This window comes from Myotis nattereri, assembly GCF_964212035.1.
Source record: "Myotis nattereri genome assembly, chromosome: 14".
Classification (NCBI taxonomy): domain Eukaryota; kingdom Metazoa; phylum Chordata; class Mammalia; order Chiroptera; family Vespertilionidae; genus Myotis; species Myotis nattereri.
This window is the reverse complement of record NC_138089.1, coordinates 37,169,589-37,190,185: the sequence shown is the minus strand read 5'-3', so window position 1 is coordinate 37,190,185 and position 20,597 is coordinate 37,169,589. Positions and strand designations below refer to the sequence as shown.

Genomic DNA, 20,597 nt, shown 5'->3' with positions numbered 1-20,597 from the left:
TACTGGCTAGTCTATAATTTCAAGGAAAGTAATATAATTAACGAAGTCTTAAAAACATTTTTTTTACTTTCATATTGCTAGTAAAATAATTGTTTGCTCGCTGAAGGCTTTAAAAAATAGTAGTTGCATGTTTAATGTATGGTAACAACAAATGGACAGATTCTAAAAATATGTAGATCATATTGTTACCCTTCCCTCCATCTTGTATCAAATTTCTGTCAGGACTTGGAATAACTTATACAAGTTGATCTATCAGTAAATGGAATATTATGCCCACCTTTTAACTTGAGAAAGAAAAATGCCAAATTCTTCCCAGGTGTAATTGTTTAACAGTTAGTACTAAGTGTTTAACTGTTTTTTCATTGTTTTTCTTCCTTTGAATTATAGAAGAAAGATTTGCTTTACTTTCAGAGTTTTTCCTAAAATCTTTTAAACTTTTTAATTGAAGCAATTTTAAATTTGCACCAAGGTGCAAAAGTAGTATAAAGATTTCCCATATGCCCTCTTCACAGTTTCCCTTAATGTTAACATCTTATGTAACCATCCTATAAAGATCACAACCAAGAAATTCACATTTATAAACTATCCTTTTCCTGGTCCCAGATCCACTTGGGTATTCCACCTTGCATTTAGTAATATGTTCCCCAGTATTTTGTTTTGTTTTTTAAATCTTTCTGGATCTTGAAACTTGAAGAGTACTGGTCAGTTATTTTTTTAGAATGTCCCTCAGTTGGATTTGCCTGATAATTATTTACTCATGATTAGTATGTCTTATTACTGGTTATGTTAACTGTAATCACTGGTTAAGGTGGTGTCTGCCAGGTTTCTCCACTTTAAAGTTACTGTTTTTTCCTTTGTAATTATTAATAAAAGTAATTTTTCTTTCGTAATGTAATAATTCCTTTGTAATTAATACCTTCCTCTTGTGGGGTGGTACTTTGAAGTTGCAAACATCTTGTGTCTCATCACAGCCAGTTTTTGCATCTATTAATGGTTCTTGCTGGCAGCAGCTACTTATGTGGCTTAATAATGATTTTGTTTCCCACATTCCTTCTATATTTATTAATTGGAATTCTGCCCTTTTTGCTCCATTCATTGATCGTCCAATTTATTTACATGTATTTTACTGTATGGGTTAAAATCTAATACTTTTTGCACAAATTGTTCCAGCTTTGGTTATTGAGAGCACTTTCAAATTTGTTCTTGTGTCCTTTCTGCAATGTTCCTATCATTTTGTGAACACTAATTTACTTTCTGGTACCACAAGGTATTAAAAGTGCAACCCATATTTTTCCTGTTTGCACCAGCCACAGAATCAACACTTTCTCCAAAGGAGGCTGGTTCATTTTATTGGAGAACTTTTAGAGGCCCAGCTCGCGAAATCTCCGTGCCCTGCACACCCGCCCACCGCTCCATGCTCGCACACCTGCTTTACCCATACATGCTCTGCCCACCTGCCCCATTGTGCTCCCAGCTGAGCTCTCCCGCTTGCCCGCCCACTGGCTGCCAGCCTTGCTGTGATTGGAGCCTGAGGGCCTCGGGGAAGGGCCCGGGAGGTGTTCCATGCACCTCATGGTGACCGGTCATTTGGTTGTTTTGGTCATGACGCCTCTTGGACTTTTATTATTATGATGGTATCTAGAAACCAAGATCTGCATATCAGGCATGCTCAGTATTATTGGGATGTCATTGTTTCTAGGTCCTCTCAGTAGACAGAGCTAGCAAATATTTGTATAGTAATAAAAATGTTGCTGGAGGAAATAGGACTCGTCCACAGTATTGCAGGAAATGCATTTCAGGGATATATGCATAGGAGGATTTGAGGTATAGTGGCAAGATTTATTGGAGCAAAAACAAAGGAAGGGCTTAGGCGGTCTCATTCACAACCTGGTGGCTAAGCTCCGACTCTCTGTGGAAGAAGTTCAGCCTCTGGGCCTGCACTTGTCCCCATCAAGCCCAGGAGGAGGGCCAGGACCCTGAGTTGCCATGCCATTAGCCTAGCAGCTGAGGCTCCAGTAGTCTAGTAGTCCCTGTTTCCATCTGGTCCACGGACAATGGTTGATGCTGCACTTTGGCCTGGGTAGCTGATAAAGGCAAAGAGCACAACTGTCTCTGGCCTTTTTTAAGCTTTAATTATATTTCCTTGGTTTTGGGAAGGAGTAGCTTTCAGACTACCCAGTCTCTCCTGGATTTTCCCACGGCTATGCTCGTGTCTCCCCCCAACCAATCATTCTCTAGGATCTTCCGGAGTTTTGTGTCCTTATTCTCTCTGTTCTTTTTACCAGATTTCCCCAGGCTAGACTCCTTTTTGTGGTTGCCATTTTGGCCCCTACTGCATATGCCTCATAGTTTTGCTTGGTCACCTAGCTTCTGCGCATGCACCCAGCAAAGAAATTTCCCCACGTGGGGATTAATGTCCCTTTGGCTGAGAAATGTGGCGGTTCCCTGGAGTGTCTGAAACTGCCCCTTCCTAGTTAATCAGGCTTAATGTCTGATTCCATTTGCTCCCTTCCTTTGTTAATACATACACGTATATTTAAATTTTCTTATCTATCCATTTACATATATAAATTAAAAACTATGAATTCATACTGATGCTGCCAATTCCAGTCCTGTACCACAAGCCTTAGTCTTATCTTTTCCCCCCTATCCTTTTCCCTTTCCTTGTTACTTCCTTCTCCAAAGGTGGGAAACCTGATTCTCATTCACAAAATATTTACTTATTTGTTTAATCTTACTGCACACGTAAAAGTAGCTTCAGAATTGCTAATGTATTCCTTTGTGAGAAACATATTTTTAAACTAGAGTACAATCTTTGTTTTTAGCTTTAAAGTATAGTCATAATCTGTTTTCCAAAGTTACTTAGGTAATTTTTCCCCCTCCCTACTTCTGTATGGTTATGTTACTCATTTATAATAAAATTAGGCCATTTATGAGCTGTTTGTATTTTATTTTAAGTTCTTCCCACATCCCGTTTGATTTTAATTTCTTAAAATCTTTTTGAAGTAAATGACCTTTTTTCTCCATCATTTATCTGTAATGAAGATCTTTTTAAAAGGACTAGGTATGCTTAAAGTTAGATACAATTGGAAATGCTGGTAATTCATTTGAAAGGAGCTGTTCTCTGGCATTCCCTTGGGCTTACTTGCCTCATTCCTTAGTTACAGCTCTTATTTCTATATTTCCTACACTTGGGGATTTATTCTGTCTATAAATGCTTGGAATCAGTCCCCCAACTCATTCTTCTTTTGTTATGGTTGCATAATTTTAGACCCAAAGTCTCCTACAGACTGAATACTAATTCCCTTATTGCTGGGGTAAACCATGAGTTAAATTATTTTGCAGATCCTTATTCTTTCCTTTTCTTTTTTTTGAGTTATAATTTACGTACCATAAAATTTGCCATTTTAAGTGTACAATTGGTGGTTTTTACTATATTCACAACATTATGTGCATTGATCTAATTACAGAAATTCCCGTCACCCTACAAAGAACTTATCCATTAGCAATAATTTCCTATTCTTTCTTTACCCCAACCCTGGCAACCACTAATTTGCTTATTGTCTCAGTGGATTTGCCTATTCTGAATATTTCATGTGTGACCTTGTGTGTTTGATTGACTTCTTTCTTCTATTCAACATTCAGCCACATTATAGCATGTATCCTATCTTTTTTCTGGTTAAATAATGTTCCATTGTATTGATATACCACATTTTATTTATCCATAATCATTTGATGGACATTTGGTTTCTATGTTCTGGCTATGTAGATAATACTGGTATTAATATTCATGTACAGGTTTTTTGTGTGAATGTATGTTTTCAGTTTTTTAGGTGTATACTCAGGATTAGAAGTGCTGGGGTATATGTTTAGTTTATTGAGGAACCTCCACAGAGGTTGCACCATTTTCATTTCCACCAGCAATGTTTGAGAGTCCCAATTAATTTCTCAGTATCCCCTCTAATATTTGTCATTTTCTCTGTGTGTTTTTCAATTGCTCTCTTGGGAGTATGAAATAGTATCATGTGGTTTTGATTTGTATTTTCCTAATTACTAATGATATCAAGCAACTTTTTATGTGCTTATTGGCTATTTGTCTTTGGAGAAGTTTTTATACAAATCTTCTTCCCCTTTTGTAATTTTGATATTTGCTTTTTTGTTGAGTTGTAAGATTCTATTTTCTGAATACTGTGTAGGAATGTATTGTATACCTATACTTGCACAAGCGAAGAGGTTTGTGCAAGGGTGTTCCTTGCACATGGTTGCAGATGGGCAAAAGATAGATGAAAAGGTACGCAATCTTAGTAATGAAAAAAGTGAATTAAAATAACCATTTCATACTTATCAAACTGGCACACATTTTTAAAATGTAATGATGCTTACTTTTGGCTAGATTGCAAGGAAAATAGAAGCTCTTGACAGATGTTGGAAATTTATTTGACACAGTGTCTTTGCAGAGCAATTTGCAATAGCTGTGAGAATAAAATTTACAAACACCCAACAGTGTTATAATCAGGTTGGTGGAAATCAGGCTCTTTTACGGGATCATGAGGAAAGCATTCCAAGGACCCATGCATGAAAAATTGGGGTGTGGCAAGGTTTATTTGGGTGGAAATAGACCCCTGGGTTTCCAATGTCCCATCTCTGTCGTCCCACCATGGAAAAAGTCTAACTTGATCGTGTCATTGAGAGGATCAATTAAATTGAAGTACTACTATATAATGAAATGCTCAGTGAGCTATTAAAAAAAGGAGCACGTCAGCATGTGTGGTGAAATAGAGATCCAAGATGAATTGAGTGAAAAAAAGCAAATTCTAGTTATGTGGTTACCTTTGTAATTTAAAAACAACCAGAAAAAAGGCTTGTAACATACTTGCATAGAAAATGACTGCAAGTATACACAGAAAACAGTTAACAGAGGTTACTACTGGGCAGTAGGACTGAGGAGTTGGGCTTATTACATTAAACCTTTTCTTGTTTCTTGCTGTTTAAAAACAATGAACAGATTTTTTTTAAAAATAATTAAAAATGACTTAGTAATCTAATTTTTAAAATTATAGTTTTTTTTTAGGAATAAGAATGTAAAAAAATTTGGGGGGGGGGGTCAAGTTGATTATTTTGTATATGATCCCTGTTGGTCTCCAGAGGTAAATGGCTTTTTTTTGGTGGTTGTTTATATTGCTCTACTGAAAATGGATTAGAATGCGCTCTTGCTCTTGGATACAAATATATAATAGCAGTGAAAATCCTGTTTCATTCCCAGGCGTTGTAAGTATGGGAGAAAATATGATTTATTATTGTGATTATAAACATGATTTGTGATTGTGCTGGTTTTTAATTTGCCAAATGAGGACTATTTAAGAGCTGGTCTACATTGGAGCCTGATTGTGCCACTGTTCTTTGTGTCCATGTTCTGGAACTTCCAGTTTCAGTGTGGAAGGTCACCTCTTTACAGTATTTCCCTTAACAGAGGTTACTAATTCGTTGTTAGAAACCTTAGTACCATAGACTAGCGATTTTCAACTCGTGTGCCTCAAGAATTTTTAAAACATTCAGTACCTAACTATTTAATCAGGGGCACTAACCTCTTTTTCCTTAGGTTGTCAAAATATGACAACAGCCAACACAACAGTTGAACGGTGTGAATGAATCAAAATTATACCTAGTTTTTTTGTCAGATTGGCAAAAATATAATGTTTTTTGGTGTGCTGCAGAATAGTAGTAATTAGTTCATGTGTGCCATGAGATGAAAACGGTTGGAAATTGCTGCCAAAAATAATAAAGAGCCTATGGTATCTCCCTGCACATTCCTAGAATCTTATAATTTGAGGGGACCAACTTCTTACCCTATATAAAAATCACTAGTGTTATCTACTAGTAAGTTTTGGTAATTGGAGACTGTACTTTTGCCTGTTGACACTAGTTCTGGTCTTAATCTTGGCAGACTGTCATGTTTCATATAGTAGTCCTTAAATATTTGAAGATGCCTGTCATATCTTTTATTTATCTAGGAACTTTTATTGAAATTCAATTAATGACCATTCACTGCCTTTCATAATTCTCTAGGCCAAACATTTCTAATTTATTCTACCAATCTTCTTCTTAAGACCTCATTTCCAGAAATGTTACCACTTTGCAGTAGGCCCTAATGATGGTCTAAACCAGGGGTGGGGAAACTTTTTGACTCGAGGGCCACAATGGGTTCTTAAACTGGACCGGAGGGCCGGAACAAAAGCATGGATGGAGTGTTTGTGTGAACTAATATAAATTCAAAGTAAACATCATTACATAAAAGGGTACGGTCTTTTTTTTTTTTTAGTTTTATTCATTTCAAACGGGCAGGATCCGGTGGGCCGTAGTTTGCCCACGGCTGGAACTGAATATAGACTCAAGGCGTGGATGGATTGTGTAGTACTCTGGAATCATTACTCCTTGGTCTAAAAGCTATACTTCTCATGATTCAGTTTAAGATGATTATATTTTTTCAGCAGTAGAGATACATTGGGAATAATTTTACAGCTCTTTAAATGGAGTATGAGGGCAGCTTACACATGTGTTTATCTGGATTATCATTTTAGAGTCTTATGGTCTGGTACTTTAAGAGTTGGTTTTTGAGTTTGGGTTTTTACATTTTTTTTAGTAAATATGTACTGTATGCTTTTACAAATGCAGTGATGGTGCTATGTTGCCTCTACTTATTGGTTCAGCCTGAAAAACTCGTTTTTCATTATGATGCAAGGTGGCTGCCCCTCTCCAACTTTGAGTTGATGTTATCTTGGGTAAGCATATTGTTTCAGTAGAGTTGTTGATAAAGTGTTAAGTAGAACACTGCATTATCTTACCTTCCCACCAACAATATATGAGTTTAAATTTCTCTACATCCTCACCAACACTTGTTATTTTCTTTTTTAAAATTTTAATTAAAAAAAATTCTGGCCATCCTAGTAGTACATGCGAAATAGTATGTCATGGTTTTGATTTGCATTTCCCTTATAACTAATGCTGTTGAATATCTTTCCATGTGTCTATTGGCCACTTGTAAATATACAAATGGAGAAACTTCTCTCCCAATTTTTTGACCATTTAAAAATTGGGTTGTTTGTAATTTTGTTGTTAAGTTTCAGGAGTTCTTTATATACTCTGGATATTAAACCATTATTGATAAGTGATTTGCAATAATTTGTTCTATTCTGTAGGTTGTCTTCACTTTCTTGATTTTGCTCTTTGATGCATAAAAGTTTTTATATTTGATACAGTCTAGTTTACTGGTTTTTCCCCTCTTTTTGTTGCATGTGGTTTTGGTGTCATAGTTAAGGATCCATTGCCAAGATTCCAAGGTCATGAAGATTTATCCGTTTTCTTCTAAGAATTTCATGGTTTTAGCTCATTTAGGTCATTGATCCATTTTGAGCTAATATTTCTACATTATTTGAGGGAGAGGCACATCTTTAATTCTTATTGTTAAGGTTGGTGTGTTGTTTTCTTAAAATTTAATATTAACCTTGTATAATATTTAGCCAGTACAACCTTAACTATTGAATACCACATAGTTCTTGGAACTGGGCATTTTAGCTCTTAAAATATGTTCTTAATATTGATTCTTCAAGAATGACTCATACAGGGGCAATTGGAGAAAGGTTTGGTAAATTTTATTACATAAAAATAAATTAATTTTTTGCATGGCAAACACCTTACAGTCAAGACACATGATAGACTAGAAGAAAATATCTGTAACATATCACAGATAATAGGCTTAAGATCCCTAATATATAAAAAACTTAAAAATTTAAGAGAATAAACTATAATAACCTGATAGGATAATGAACAAAATACATAAAGGATAATTCCCCCCTCCCAAAACATATAAAAATGGCCCCTAAACATATGAAATGATTTCAGACTCATAATTAGAGAAATGCAAATTTAAATACACTGGGATACCATTTTTTAGCTATCAGATTGACAAAAATTAAAGTATAACAATCCATTCTGTTGGTCAGGCCATGAGGAAACATGTTTCTGATATGATAAATTGGTACCACCCTTTTTGGAGATTTTGGCAATATCCACCAAAACCATATGTATGTATTTGTCTTTTGAGCTATCAGGTTCAATTCTTGGATTTTTTCCTTAAGTTACAACTCCAACAATAATGAAACTCCATATGCAACATTGCAATCTCATATATAGGAGAGTAGTTGAATAAATCATGGTATATCTACATAACAGAGTACTATGCAGCTATGAAAAGAATAAAGGAGATATGTGAACTAATTTCTTAAATAGTAGATAAATCTCCAGGATATATTAAGTGAAAAATGGTATTTATAGATCAGATTACTTTAACAAGAGGAAATAAGAACGTGTACACACACCTGGGCATTTGTGTAAAAGGAAACAGGAAAGATACTAAAAATACAATGAGATTGGTAACACAGAGAGATGGAAAGGATGGAGAGGATTTGACACTTGTCTGATTTTACCTGTTTTGAGTAGTTTTGACTGTTAGTACTAAATTAATATTTCAGATGCTCAAATAAAATGAACAAAGGTAGGGGAGAGGTTGGGGAAAAATCCCAAATGGAATAATACAAGCAGAAACAAATGAACCTAACTGTATTTCAAATGAATAACAACTGTGCTGAAGGGTGGACATGGGGAAAACTAACCTAAGCAATGTTGCTATGTAGCAATTTTGACTTTTGTAGTCTAAGGCTATTGACAAAAAATAAAAAAAATAAAAAATTGTAAGTAAAACTAAGGCTAAAGCCAAAAAAAACACCTGTGCACAAATATTGTTAGTAATTTTTTTTCACAGTGGTATGGGTAGAACTTCAAAACTACTCTGTATTCTAGATTAGAGCAAATATATACTTAGGAAGCTGCGTATGTAGGCATCATGGTTACCATTATCTCTATGACTTGCTCTGCTCGTTTGAACCCCCTTCACTAGCTTGTGCATCCTCTGCTTGTATGGTCTCTTTTGCTTTTTGTTTTTCCCCTTGTGTGGTACTTTAAGTCTGACTTGCTGTCATGGTGCTTCGAGTAGCTAGGTGTCCTTTCTGGATAGTTAAGAAATGAACTGACCAATGGGAGTAATTAAATGAAGAAAGCTTAGCTCTTCTTTGTCTCTTGTCCCTTGTGTGAAACATAGAGTTTAGAGGATTCTAACTACAGGGAATCATTAGGATCTGCTGGACAGGATATTTGTTTTACTTTTTACTCATTACATTGGTGTAAAAATAGCATCTTTTAAATTTAATGTGAAAATTATTTTGTGTTCTAGCTGGCACTAATTTTTAAAATGTACTTTCTGGAAAAATCAGGACATGGTTAGTATAAAATTAACTTAGTACTAGATACTCATTATTAATAATTTTTGTTCTAATTGGGAAATAAGTTGCTGTCAACATTTGAATTTTTATTTATTCTAGACTGCATTAGAAATGTTTGGTATTTGCAAATATTTTCCCTTTGGTTTGATTTTCTAGGTTGCACGTTTTCAAAAAATTCCTAATGGTGAAAATGAGACAATGATTCCTGTATTGACATCAAAAAAAGCAAGTGAATTACCAGTCAGCGAAGTTGCAAGTATTCTGCAAGTAAGTGCTTGGTGGGGAGGAAAGGAGTACCTAGTAAAGTCAGTCACTTAGACTCTATAGATAAGTGCTGTCCAGTAGAATTTCCGTGATGACAGAAGTCCTCTCTTCTGTGCTACCCAACATAGTAGTCACTAATTATAAACACGACTATTGAATACTTGGTGTGGCTAGTTTAGGGGAGGAACTGAATTTCATTTTATTTAATTTTTACTTATTAAAATTTAAATAACTGCATGTGGCTAGTGATCACCTGCTTGGATAGTGCCTCTCTAGATCATTAGCATTACCAGGACTGTTAGTACTATGTAAGGATTAGTTGGATTAGGAAAATAATCAATTTAATTACTAACTTAAGTAGAATTAGGAGTTAATCTTTTTTAATGTGTTTTCTAAAGGAAAGTAAAAACTAATAAACTTTAATCTCTTTCTAATTTTGAAAAGCACAATCTAATGAAACATGAAGAAAAGAATATTTTTTATTTTTCCTTAAGAATTCACATATTTTAGTGATTGCATTAAAAATATTGGCTATCCCTTATTTGACGGTTTTCTTTTTTGGTTGTTGTATTTATATTCTGTTTTAAAACCACTTATTTTAAATATATTTCACTTTTGCAAGACTCTGTTACTGGAGTGTATTATAAACTTTGGCCAGAGAACTATTTTAGGGGTGCAGGTAATTTAATTTTTTAATGATAGTTACTGTAATGAATCATGAGAGACAGTGGCTGAAGAATATAGGTGGTATTCAAAGAACATAAAATACCCCAAGAACCAGTTCATCTTACCTTCATTATTTTGAGTAATTTAGGAACCAAAAATTTTCTGCCTGAAATAATTATATAGTCGAAGGGCAAAGTTAATACTACTAATATCAAGGTTTTAATAGGCTTAAAGAACACGGAAGGTCATTATGGCTCATTGATTGTTCTTTTGGGAAACTAATTCTAAAAAACAACAATGAAAGCAAAAAAAGCCAATTAGAATATAGTGATATTTTACTTTCTGTAAGAGTGGCTGGTTTGTATTCTTCTTTTTCCCTGTAGAAAACTATTTTTTTGTTGCTGTTTTTATTAATCCTCACCAGAGGATTTTTTTCCATTGATTTTTTTTAGAGAGAGTGGAAGGGAGGGGAGAGACACAGAGAGAGAGAAACATCAATGTGAGAGAGGCATATTGGTTGGTTGCCTTCCACATGCACCCCAACCAGGGCCAGGGATCAAGCCTGCAACCTAGGTATGTGCCCTTGACTGGAATTGAACCCAGGACTCAGTTCACAGGCTGATGCTCTATCCATTTAACCAAACTGGCTAGGGCGAAAACTATTTTTGTTTGTTTGTTAAACACCAACTTGTTGCTTACATTAAAATTTTTTTTATTAAGGTATAATTTACATAAGCTACAACATACCCATATTTAGTGTACAGTTTGCATTTTGACAAAAATAACCACCACCACAATTAAGATATAGAAGATTTTTATCACTCCCCATACTCCTCCCCTGTGTCCCTTTGCAGTTAATCCCTCCCAGTGTATACCTCTGGCTCCAGGCAATCACTGATAGGCTTTCTGTCAGCATAAATTAGATCTGACTGTTGTAGAAGTTCCTATAAATGTGATCACACAGTAGATGCTCTTAAAACTATTTTTATTGATTTCAGAGAGGAAGGGAGAGGGAGAGATAGAAACATCAATGATGAGAGAGAATCATTGACGGGCTGCCCCCTGCATACCCCTCACTGGAGATGGAGCCCGCAACCCGGGCATGTGCCCTCAGTCGAAATCGAACCTGGGACCCTTCAATCTTCAGGCTGATGCTCTATCCACTGAGCCAAACCGGCCAGGGCACACAGTAGATACTCTTTTGTATTTTTCTTTTTTTTTCTCTGCTAATATTTTCAATAACTTTTATATGTAAAATCTAATAGGCTGATCTTCAGAATGGTCTAAACAAATGTGAAGTAAATCATCGACGAGCCTTCCATGGCTGGAATGAATTTGATATCAGTGAAGATGAGCCACTGTGGAAGAAGTATATTTCTCAGGTGAGATACTGTTAATAGTAGTTACCTTTGCAGATGTCTAATTTACACCCTTTTTATATTAGGAATGCTAACATTTTTTAAAGTAATATGGACATCTTAGAAAAAAATTTTAATCTTAGAAAATTAGTAAAAGTAAGTTTGACAATTTGAATTCAGATCACCTGGGTACATATTTTACCTTTATTTATACTATCTGTATGACCTTTATTATCCTCTGAGCCTTGTCTATAAAATGGAGATAATAATGGAGGTATTAAGCTATCGATAGATGATAGCTGTTTTTAATTACATTTTATCAATAGCTTAATCTTTTCCGAAAAATGTATTGTAAGATTTTTTTCTTACCTTGATAACAAGTTAAGTTAGTGTGAAAAGCTACAAGAATCCTATGGCCAATTTTCCACTAGTAGGGTTAGTTTGCCAGACAAATTTTTTTTTTTAGTAAAGACAATTTTTAATGTCTTTTAACCTGCATCATGGGGTTGCTGTAAGAATGAAATGAACCAGTGACTATAATGTAGTTAAGCACAAACAATAATTAATAGTAAATATCACTTGTCAATCATAAAGCATTAGGTGACTCTACTCCTTTATGGAAAACCTAACATTTGTTGAGCCTGTAAGTCAGGGGTTCTCAACCTGTGGGTCGCGACCCCTTTGGCGGTCGAACGACCCTTTCACAGGGGTCGCCTAAGACCATCCTGCATATCAGATATTTACATTACGATTCATAACAGTAGCAACATTACAGTTATGAAGTAGCAATGAAAATAATTTTATGGTTGGGTCACAACATGAGGAACTGTATTTAAAGGGCCAGAAGGTTGATAACCACTGCTGTAAGTGGTGTCCTTAATACTATGACAGCTTTTTTAGAGGGAAATAAAAAAAGACCATGGGCCTTGTCCTCAGTGTGATGATAACATCTGACATTGAAGAGGGTTTTATGGTTTACACAGTTCTTTAATATACATTCTTAGTTAATTCTTACCACAATCTTTGGTATAAGGTGCTATTTTATTAGATGAAGAACACTTAGGGCTTAATGAGATTAAAAATCACACAGAAGTGACAAGAGCTGTATTCAAATTGGGACTCTGACTCAGTCAAGTGTGTGGTTTGTCAGCCCTGAGCCACATTGCACTGGTAGTTTTATTTTGCTAGAGCAGTGATTTTTCAGTCCTGTATGCAGTCAGGTCACTTGTGGAGTGCTCTAAAAATGCCGAAGCCTGGGCCCTATGCCCAGAGATTCTGATTTAATTGGGGTGTGAACCTAGGCATTTGTTAGAAGTTCTTCACATGATTCTGATGTGAAGCAGGGTTGGAACCACTGTCCTAGGGAATAGAGCCCCAAAGGGAGTGGGAGGTGGTGACGTCTCACCTCAGAGCTGTGGTAACCAAGGGCTGGGGGTTTCTGCTGGATAGATTCTTTGTAGTTTGGTACTTCGAAGTTTTGACAGCAGCTCGCGCCACCTCATCAGTGAAGGAGATTCTGGCAACAGAGTTGTGATGTTTAAGGAGTAGGGTGTCCCACTGGAAAAATTTAGGGTGGCTCCGATGTTAAGTGCTGCCTGCTTGGGTTGGTGCTGTGGTCTTGTTTCTTCATATACTACTGGCTCTGCTAGAATGGGTATCAGAAAAAGCAAACTTGGGAAAAGGCTGCTTCCTTTTTGTAATCTGAATTGTAATCTTCACTAATTTACTTGGTATAGGAATGTTGAGGACTGTTTTAAACTAATAATTTAGGTGTTCTACCCAGTGTTTAACTTAAATCTTTAGCTTAAAAATCATTTTCCACTTATTCTAGCTTCAGTAGGAACATATGTATGTACATATAAAAAAGCTAATATGTAAAATACATGTTTACTGTAATAAATTGGTAATTAGTTTTTTTAATTCTCACCCAAAGACATGCTTCTTATTGAATAAAGAGATAGGAAGATAGAGAGAGAGAGAGAGAACGATGTGAGAGAGAAGCATCTGTAAGTTGCTTCCCATACATGCCCCTACCAGGGATCGAACTTAAAACCTGGGTATGTACCCTGACCTGGAATCCAGCTGGCCACCTCTTGGTGTATTGGCCAACACTCTCACCAACTGAGACACACCAGCCAGGGAGGTAATTGGTTTTAGATATTAATAATTGATTTTCTTTTTCTTTTTTTCTGAAAGATGTTATAAAGTGGTAACTTTAAATGTAGTTAAGTGTAAACATTTTTGTTAATTGAAGAGATACAAAGTAAACTAAATGTAGACTCGTAATTTTCTAATCATGTCTCAGTAGTTTTTTTTGTGGTTTTTTTTTCAAGCTTTTGCAGTGACGGACACAACTATTATTCATACAAAACTGTTGAATTGCTGTTTGTTTTTACTTTCAGTTTAAAAATCCCCTTATTATGCTGCTTCTGGCTTCTGCAGTCATCAGTGTTTTAATGCATCAGTTTGATGATGCTGTCAGTATCACTGTGGTAAGAAAAAAAAAATATATATATATATTTTAAACTATCAGTTAATCATGGAGATTAGGATTGGCTTTTATTTTGGAAAATGAATTGAGAAATGCCTTAGTGTTTTCTCAGGTTTGTTTTCATTAGTTTCCAACTTGCTTTTAGTTGCAGTAATCTCAAACAATGTTCAAGGGTTAGTGATTGGCACATGTGAGAATTTAACAATTTGGTAATTTCACAGATACAAAATATTTTATAATAATTTTCCAGTTACATTTTCAATTTATTTTACTTTCCAATTGAGAGTACATTTTGACTAGTTGTGAACTAAAGCTTCATGTTTGTGAAACTAAGAGTATGATTTAACAATGCACATTGTATTTACTATGTAAAATTTTATTCTTTCCAGCTGGGGTATTCTAATTCTCATTGAAAATTTTCTCATCTTTTTTTTTTTTCTTGTCTCTTGTTTCACTGTAATATTAAAATTTATAGCAAGTAAAACCATTGAATAAAGCAAGTGTGTTATGCATAAGAACACAGTAGAAATTAATGTAGAGCTGCAATTTTTGAACTCTTGTTTGGGGACTCCCAGGAGTCTCTGCGGCCCTTTCAGTGAGCATATACAACTTTTTTCATAATACTAAAACATCATTTGTCTGTTCACTGTAGATATTTAAGTCAGTGGTACAAAAGCAATGGTGGGTAAAACTGTTAGAACCTTAGCTCAAATCAATATAATGGCACCAAATTGTACTAATAGTCATTGTTCTCTTTTATTATTTCTCTTAGGAATGTTTTTGATAAAACAGTAAAAATTAATTTTATTAAATCTTGACACTTGCATACATATCTTTTTAATATTCTGTGTAATGAAATGGCAAGTATGCATAAAGAACTTCTGTATATTGAAGTATAGTGGTTATCTTGAGGAAGGGTGATTATGGTGAGCTGAACTAGCCTTTTACTTGAAAGAATGATTGATAGACAAACTGGTATTAAAATTAGGATAACACATACTTTTTCTGAAAGTGAATAAAATGAGCCTTCCACTTCAAGAAAAACAACTGACAATTTGTTGCCAGTGATATAAATTCAAACTTTCAAGTGATAATTAGAATTTTGCCAAATTTTTACACATTACTGTGTGCTAAATAGCTTCCCAATATTTAAGACTTTATTCCCATGAGATCAGTAGTGAGTTTAGTGAGTGTGATTTTTTTTTAACTATTATGAAATGTGCCAACATTTGAATGAGTTGAATAACCAAGTAAATCAATATTTTGTAAAGTACCAGAGCATGATGTTACAGAATTTTTAGTGATAAAAGATCAATTCAAAATGCAAGGTAGATCAGTGGATTTTAATATAACAGATTATGAAAAGTTCATTGATACTGTTTTATATTCTACATTGCACATTACTTTTACATAGCTAACATTTGTCTAATTTTGTTGTAGTAGCAAAGAAGACTATGCACAATAGTCTGGCAAAGCTTTTAAAGTATTCTTCTTTTACCCAACAATATGTGTGAGGCTAGAGTTTCTTTATATACTTTGGCCTAATCAACATAGTTCAATAAATTGAATGCAGAAGCATATGTGAGAGTCCAGCATTCTCATAAGGCAGGCATTAAAGATAGAAAAATTGAAAAATACCACTTTTCTCACAAAATTTTTTTGAGGAAATATAATTTTCATAAAAAAATGTGCTGTGTTAACATGTAATAGGTTAATTTTAGATGAATTAGTAAGTAGGAATTAAAACTAACTGAAAAAGTATTTAATATGACAAATATCTGTAGATATAACCTACATAAATAAGAACTGGTCAGTTTTTAGAACAAAAGAGATCCTGAGATCAGAAAGTTTGAGAAGCTGCCCTTGGGGAGGCGAGCCACTATCAGTTTTTTCCTCATGGGGTAGAGTAAAGTTGTGATTTCTTTCCCAGTTCATTTCAATACTTAGTGTCTGGTATCTTGATTCTGCAAATAGTCAGAAAAATAAAATACAATTAATAGTTATTTTTGAAGTTATAACGTGTGATTTAAAAGGATGTTTCTTTGTTTTGTTTAGGCAATACTTATCGTCGTTACAGTTGCCTTTGTTCAGGTGAGTAGTTAGCCTATTTTGCCCACGTGAAATGATATTTTAGTTACTTGCTTAAAAATGAAGGTAGCTTAAGGAAAAATCTGTAGTTATTAGGTCATGGTAATGTTTGTCACAACAATTTGTTATTTATTTATGAGATAATTTCAGAAACAGACAACTCTCTTGGGAAATTTGTGGGACTAACTTGACTGCTTTGATTTAGGTAGTGGCATGAAGAAAATCTAGTTTTTTATTTGATGGTGTTACAGACAGCTGAAGCAGATGGAAACAAAAAGCATAGTAATAAATATGTATCCATCAATAAGTTTAAAAATGTTCTTCCATTTTAAAAAGGTTGACCAAGGTTTAAATTTCTTATTTCTGCATAGAAGGGATTTTCTGATCTTGATCGGACTCTCTACTTAGCATAGATATTGAAACAGTAAATAAAACATACGAAAAGGAACTTAAACTTTATATATATATACACACACACACACACACACACACACACACACACACACACACATATTGATTTCATAGAAGAAGGGAATGGGAGACAGAGATAGAAACATTAACGATCAGAGAGAATCATTGCTTGGCTGCCTCCTGCACACCCCACACTGGGGATCAAGCCCGAAACCCAGGCATGTGCCCTGATGGGTAATTGAACCAAAACCTCCTGGTTCATAGGTCAGTGCTCAAACACTGAGCCATGTCAGTTGGGCTATGAAAAGGAACTTAAAAAAAAAAAAAGTGAATAATGTGGAGGCAATTTTAGGATTTTTATTGATAAGTATAGGCATATGTAAAAACATAGGCTTAGTTTTATGTTTATTTAAATAGCTGATACCTTCTGAGAACAATGTTGGCAAGTTTCATTAGCTAAAAATTCTAAAGCATGTTTAATAAGATTATAAGGATTATTTTGATTGAGAGGGAAATGTAATATATCATGATCTTGAAGTTCATGTTGTTTTGAGTCTTAAGTGATTGTGGTTATTTTCACATCTATGATTTATTCCTTGGGTATTTACTGTCATCTTATAGTAATATCTAATTTAATAAGTTTATTAGTTTTATAGAAATCCCGTGTAGAAAAACCAGTTGAAATCAGATTATCTGCAACAAGTTTGTGAGCTCTATCAGTCAACTGTCCAGGGACCTGTTTCTAGGGAATCCTCTTGCCTAGAACAGACAAAAGTTGCCCTAGGGCAGGTGGAACTGCTTAGTCTTACAGAGGTCATTCCAAGCTAGGCATCATTCAAGGCAGCTATCGTTTAGCCATGTGGGCGATATAACCCACTGGATCAATAACTGGAACCCTCTTGCATCTTTAATAGTCCTATAGATATATGTAGTGACTTTCTTCAGAAAGATTCTTACAGTTTTATCACTGTGTATGGAAGACCCTAGTAGCTTGTTGTTTTGGTAAGTAGCCCTTATCCTCAAAAAACAAATGAACAAATTGCAATTTTAACATAGTCAATGTGGAATTTTACACAAGGGTAGTGTGTTATTCACTTTAATAAATGCAGTGGCTGAAACCAAGCAAACTTATTCCACAAACCTTTGCAGTTAGCATGGACCTAAATCCCCAAATCAGATGTCGCTTGAGGTTAATTGTATTGACCTCTTTGGTTATTAAACACTGAAAGTAAAATTATCTTAATTATGAGGTTCAATGATCTTAACTTTTAATAACTGACAATTATATACTTTTTAGACATACTATTCAGTTTTCTTCATTTTCTTACAAATAGCTTGACCTTAGGTTTGCACACTAACATTAAAATATAAAATTGGGAATATTTAATAATCAAAATTGTTTGTCACTGAAACATTATTTAATAAGAGACAAGCTTTTATGTGCAGAATATAATTGCAAGTAATGGAAAAGATAAGAATTGGGAAATTTTAAAATAATGATTGAGATCAGTATTTAAGTCTAATATGGAATATGTACTTAGGAAAATACATATTTACATTTCTTTATAAATAAATATTTTAATATTAAGTCCTCTTTCTTTGTTTTAAATAGGAATATCGTTCAGAAAAGTCTCTTGAAGAACTGAGAAAACTTATGCCACCAGAATGCCATTGGTATGATCTTTGTCTCTGATATGGGTTTCTACTCTTAAAAATAGAAATTGAATGTGACTAGTGCAGTGATACATTGTGGTCTCAGACTTGTTTATTATTATTTTTAAACATAGGCTTTTTGACTTGCAGACATACTTTATTTATTTTAAACTTTATTGTTGACGCTATTACAGATGTCCTCATTTCCGCCGCCTTTGCCCATGTCCATCCAGCCTCTGTTTTCCACCCCACCACCACAGACTTATTTAAACATAGATGGAGACCATTAATCTGACATGAACAATGCATGCTCTGTTCAGTATAGCAAGTTGTACTATTAATACTTTCAAGCTTTGATTTTGATATTGTTAAGAGGTGGATATTCAACAGATAATTGTGTGTGTGTGTGTGTGTGTGTGTGTGTGTTTACAACTATGTGCTAAGCACTGTTATTGGTGCAGGGCTGCACAAACAGACTCAGATGATTGTTCTGCAGGCAAGCCCACCAGAATCACCTTTTAAAATAAAGTGGCATGGCTTTCCTTTTTAGCCATGGTTGTTTCTGTTTCATGTTACAGTGTGCGTGAAGGAAAATTGGAACATACACTTGCACGAGACTTGGTTCCAGGTGATACAGTTTGCCTTTCTGTTGGGGACAGAGTTCCTGCTGACTTACGCTTGTTTGAGGTGAGTTTGTTGTCTTGATCTGTTTGGGCTGCTCCAAAATTCCACAGACTGGGCTGCTTATTATCAAAAGAAATTTATTTCTCACAGGCTGGAGAGTTCAGGATTAAGGTGCTAGTATGGTCAAATTCTGTTGAGGGCCCTTTTTCTAGGGCATAGCTGTTGCCTTCTCACTGTGCCCTCAAATGGTGGAAGGGAACTCTGGGGGGTCTCTTTTATAACACTGATCCTATTCATGAGGGTACCACTTCCAAAAGATCTCACTTCCTAATACCATCTTTGAGATTAGGATTTCAACATATGAGTTGGGATGTTGCAGGGAGACACAGATATGTAGACCATAGCATTTGGTGATCTGTTTGTGAGAAATGAATATACTTGGATATAGGTTAAAGGATAGACATTAGCAGTTTTAAGGATTAACACATAGTTGATTTGAACATTCGATTTTCTAGTTTAAAAAGTCACATGTATAAATGTATTTTTTTCTCATAAAATATATCGATTTTTCCCAGAGTGTTTATTTAGTGAATCAGCAACTCTCTTTTTTTATTTCTTTTTTTGTTTGTTTGTTTTAATCAGCAGATCTTTATGGAACTATGTGCTAGGTGTAGTGGGAGACAAAAAGATGACGTGATAGAATTTTTGTAATCAGTGAGTGTACTACTAGTATTTGTGTACACAAGCCATTCACCATAAAGTAAGATAGAACTTGTTGAGTAAAAGAAGTACTAAGAATGCAGGATGAAAATTTAGAGAAGGAAGTGGTTACTTCTGATTTGAGCGAAATCAGAGAATACTCAGACAACTTGGCTTTAGTGGTAATAATTGAAAGGTAGTACTGGACAGAGATGGAGAAGACAATGAAGCAACAGTGTTTAGATCACTGTTATGTGTTCCAGTGTGTAATATGGGGTTACAGTACTAGATATGAAGCTCCACTTCTAACCCTAGCTGGTTTTGCTCAGTGGATAGAGCTTCGGCCTGTGGACTGCAGCGTCCTGGGTTCGATTCTGGTCAAGGGCACATACCTTGGTTACAGGCTCCATCCCTGGCCCTAGCCCCAAACGGGACTCCTGTGGGAAGCAACCAATTGATGTGTCTCACATTGATGTTTTTTTTCTCTCTCTCTCTGTCTCTCCCCCTCCCTTCCACTCTCTCTAAAATCAATGGAAAAATATCCTCTGGTGTGGATTAATAAAAAACAAAAAACAAAAAAAAGCCCCACTTTAGATTGTATTGGTTAGGAATTATCTTTGAAAGATCATAGGCAGCTGGCAAATTATATTACCCTTAATCTGGCCATAGCATGTAGAATAGATTGAAGGGATGGAAAATGTGGTTAGGCAGCTAGTTTAAAAGGCCCTCACAGCCCATTAACATGCCAATATCATCTACTATTAGAACTAACATGCTATTTGTTAACACCTACACAGCTGTCAGTCTTTGATTCTTACTATGTCCTAAAATATGAGTGTTCTTATACAGAGGTTATGGAAAGCCTGAAGAATAGGCTTTTAAAAGTATAATAACAAACTTCCTTTAATTTTGAAATAAAGACCTTTGTTACAAATACTTAAAATTTACTGTTAGATGTCAGATTGCTTTAATTGATTAATGGAAATAATTGATAATACAGTAAGTATT

At 34.9% G+C, this 20,597-nt stretch overlaps 1 protein-coding gene across 2 annotated transcripts in view; it reads left to right on the top strand.

The window, feature by feature from the left end:
* ATP2C1 (ATPase secretory pathway Ca2+ transporting 1) overlaps positions 1–20,597 on the top strand; it is a gene marked incomplete at its 3' end in the record, with an annotated part of 115,537 nt that overhangs the window by 33,602 nt on the left and 61,338 nt on the right. For both annotated transcript variants that reach the window (XM_081105474.1, XM_081105473.1), the window contains exons 2-7: positions 9,492–9,602; positions 11,531–11,647; positions 14,026–14,115; positions 16,170–16,205; positions 18,226–18,287; positions 18,845–18,953. In XM_081105474.1, the coding sequence (XP_080961600.1) occupies positions 9,492–9,602; positions 11,531–11,647; positions 14,026–14,115; positions 16,170–16,205; positions 18,226–18,287; positions 18,845–18,953 (525 nt within the window). The remainder of the gene's footprint in view (positions 1–9,491; positions 9,603–11,530; positions 11,648–14,025; positions 14,116–16,169; positions 16,206–18,225; positions 18,288–18,844; positions 18,954–20,597) is intronic.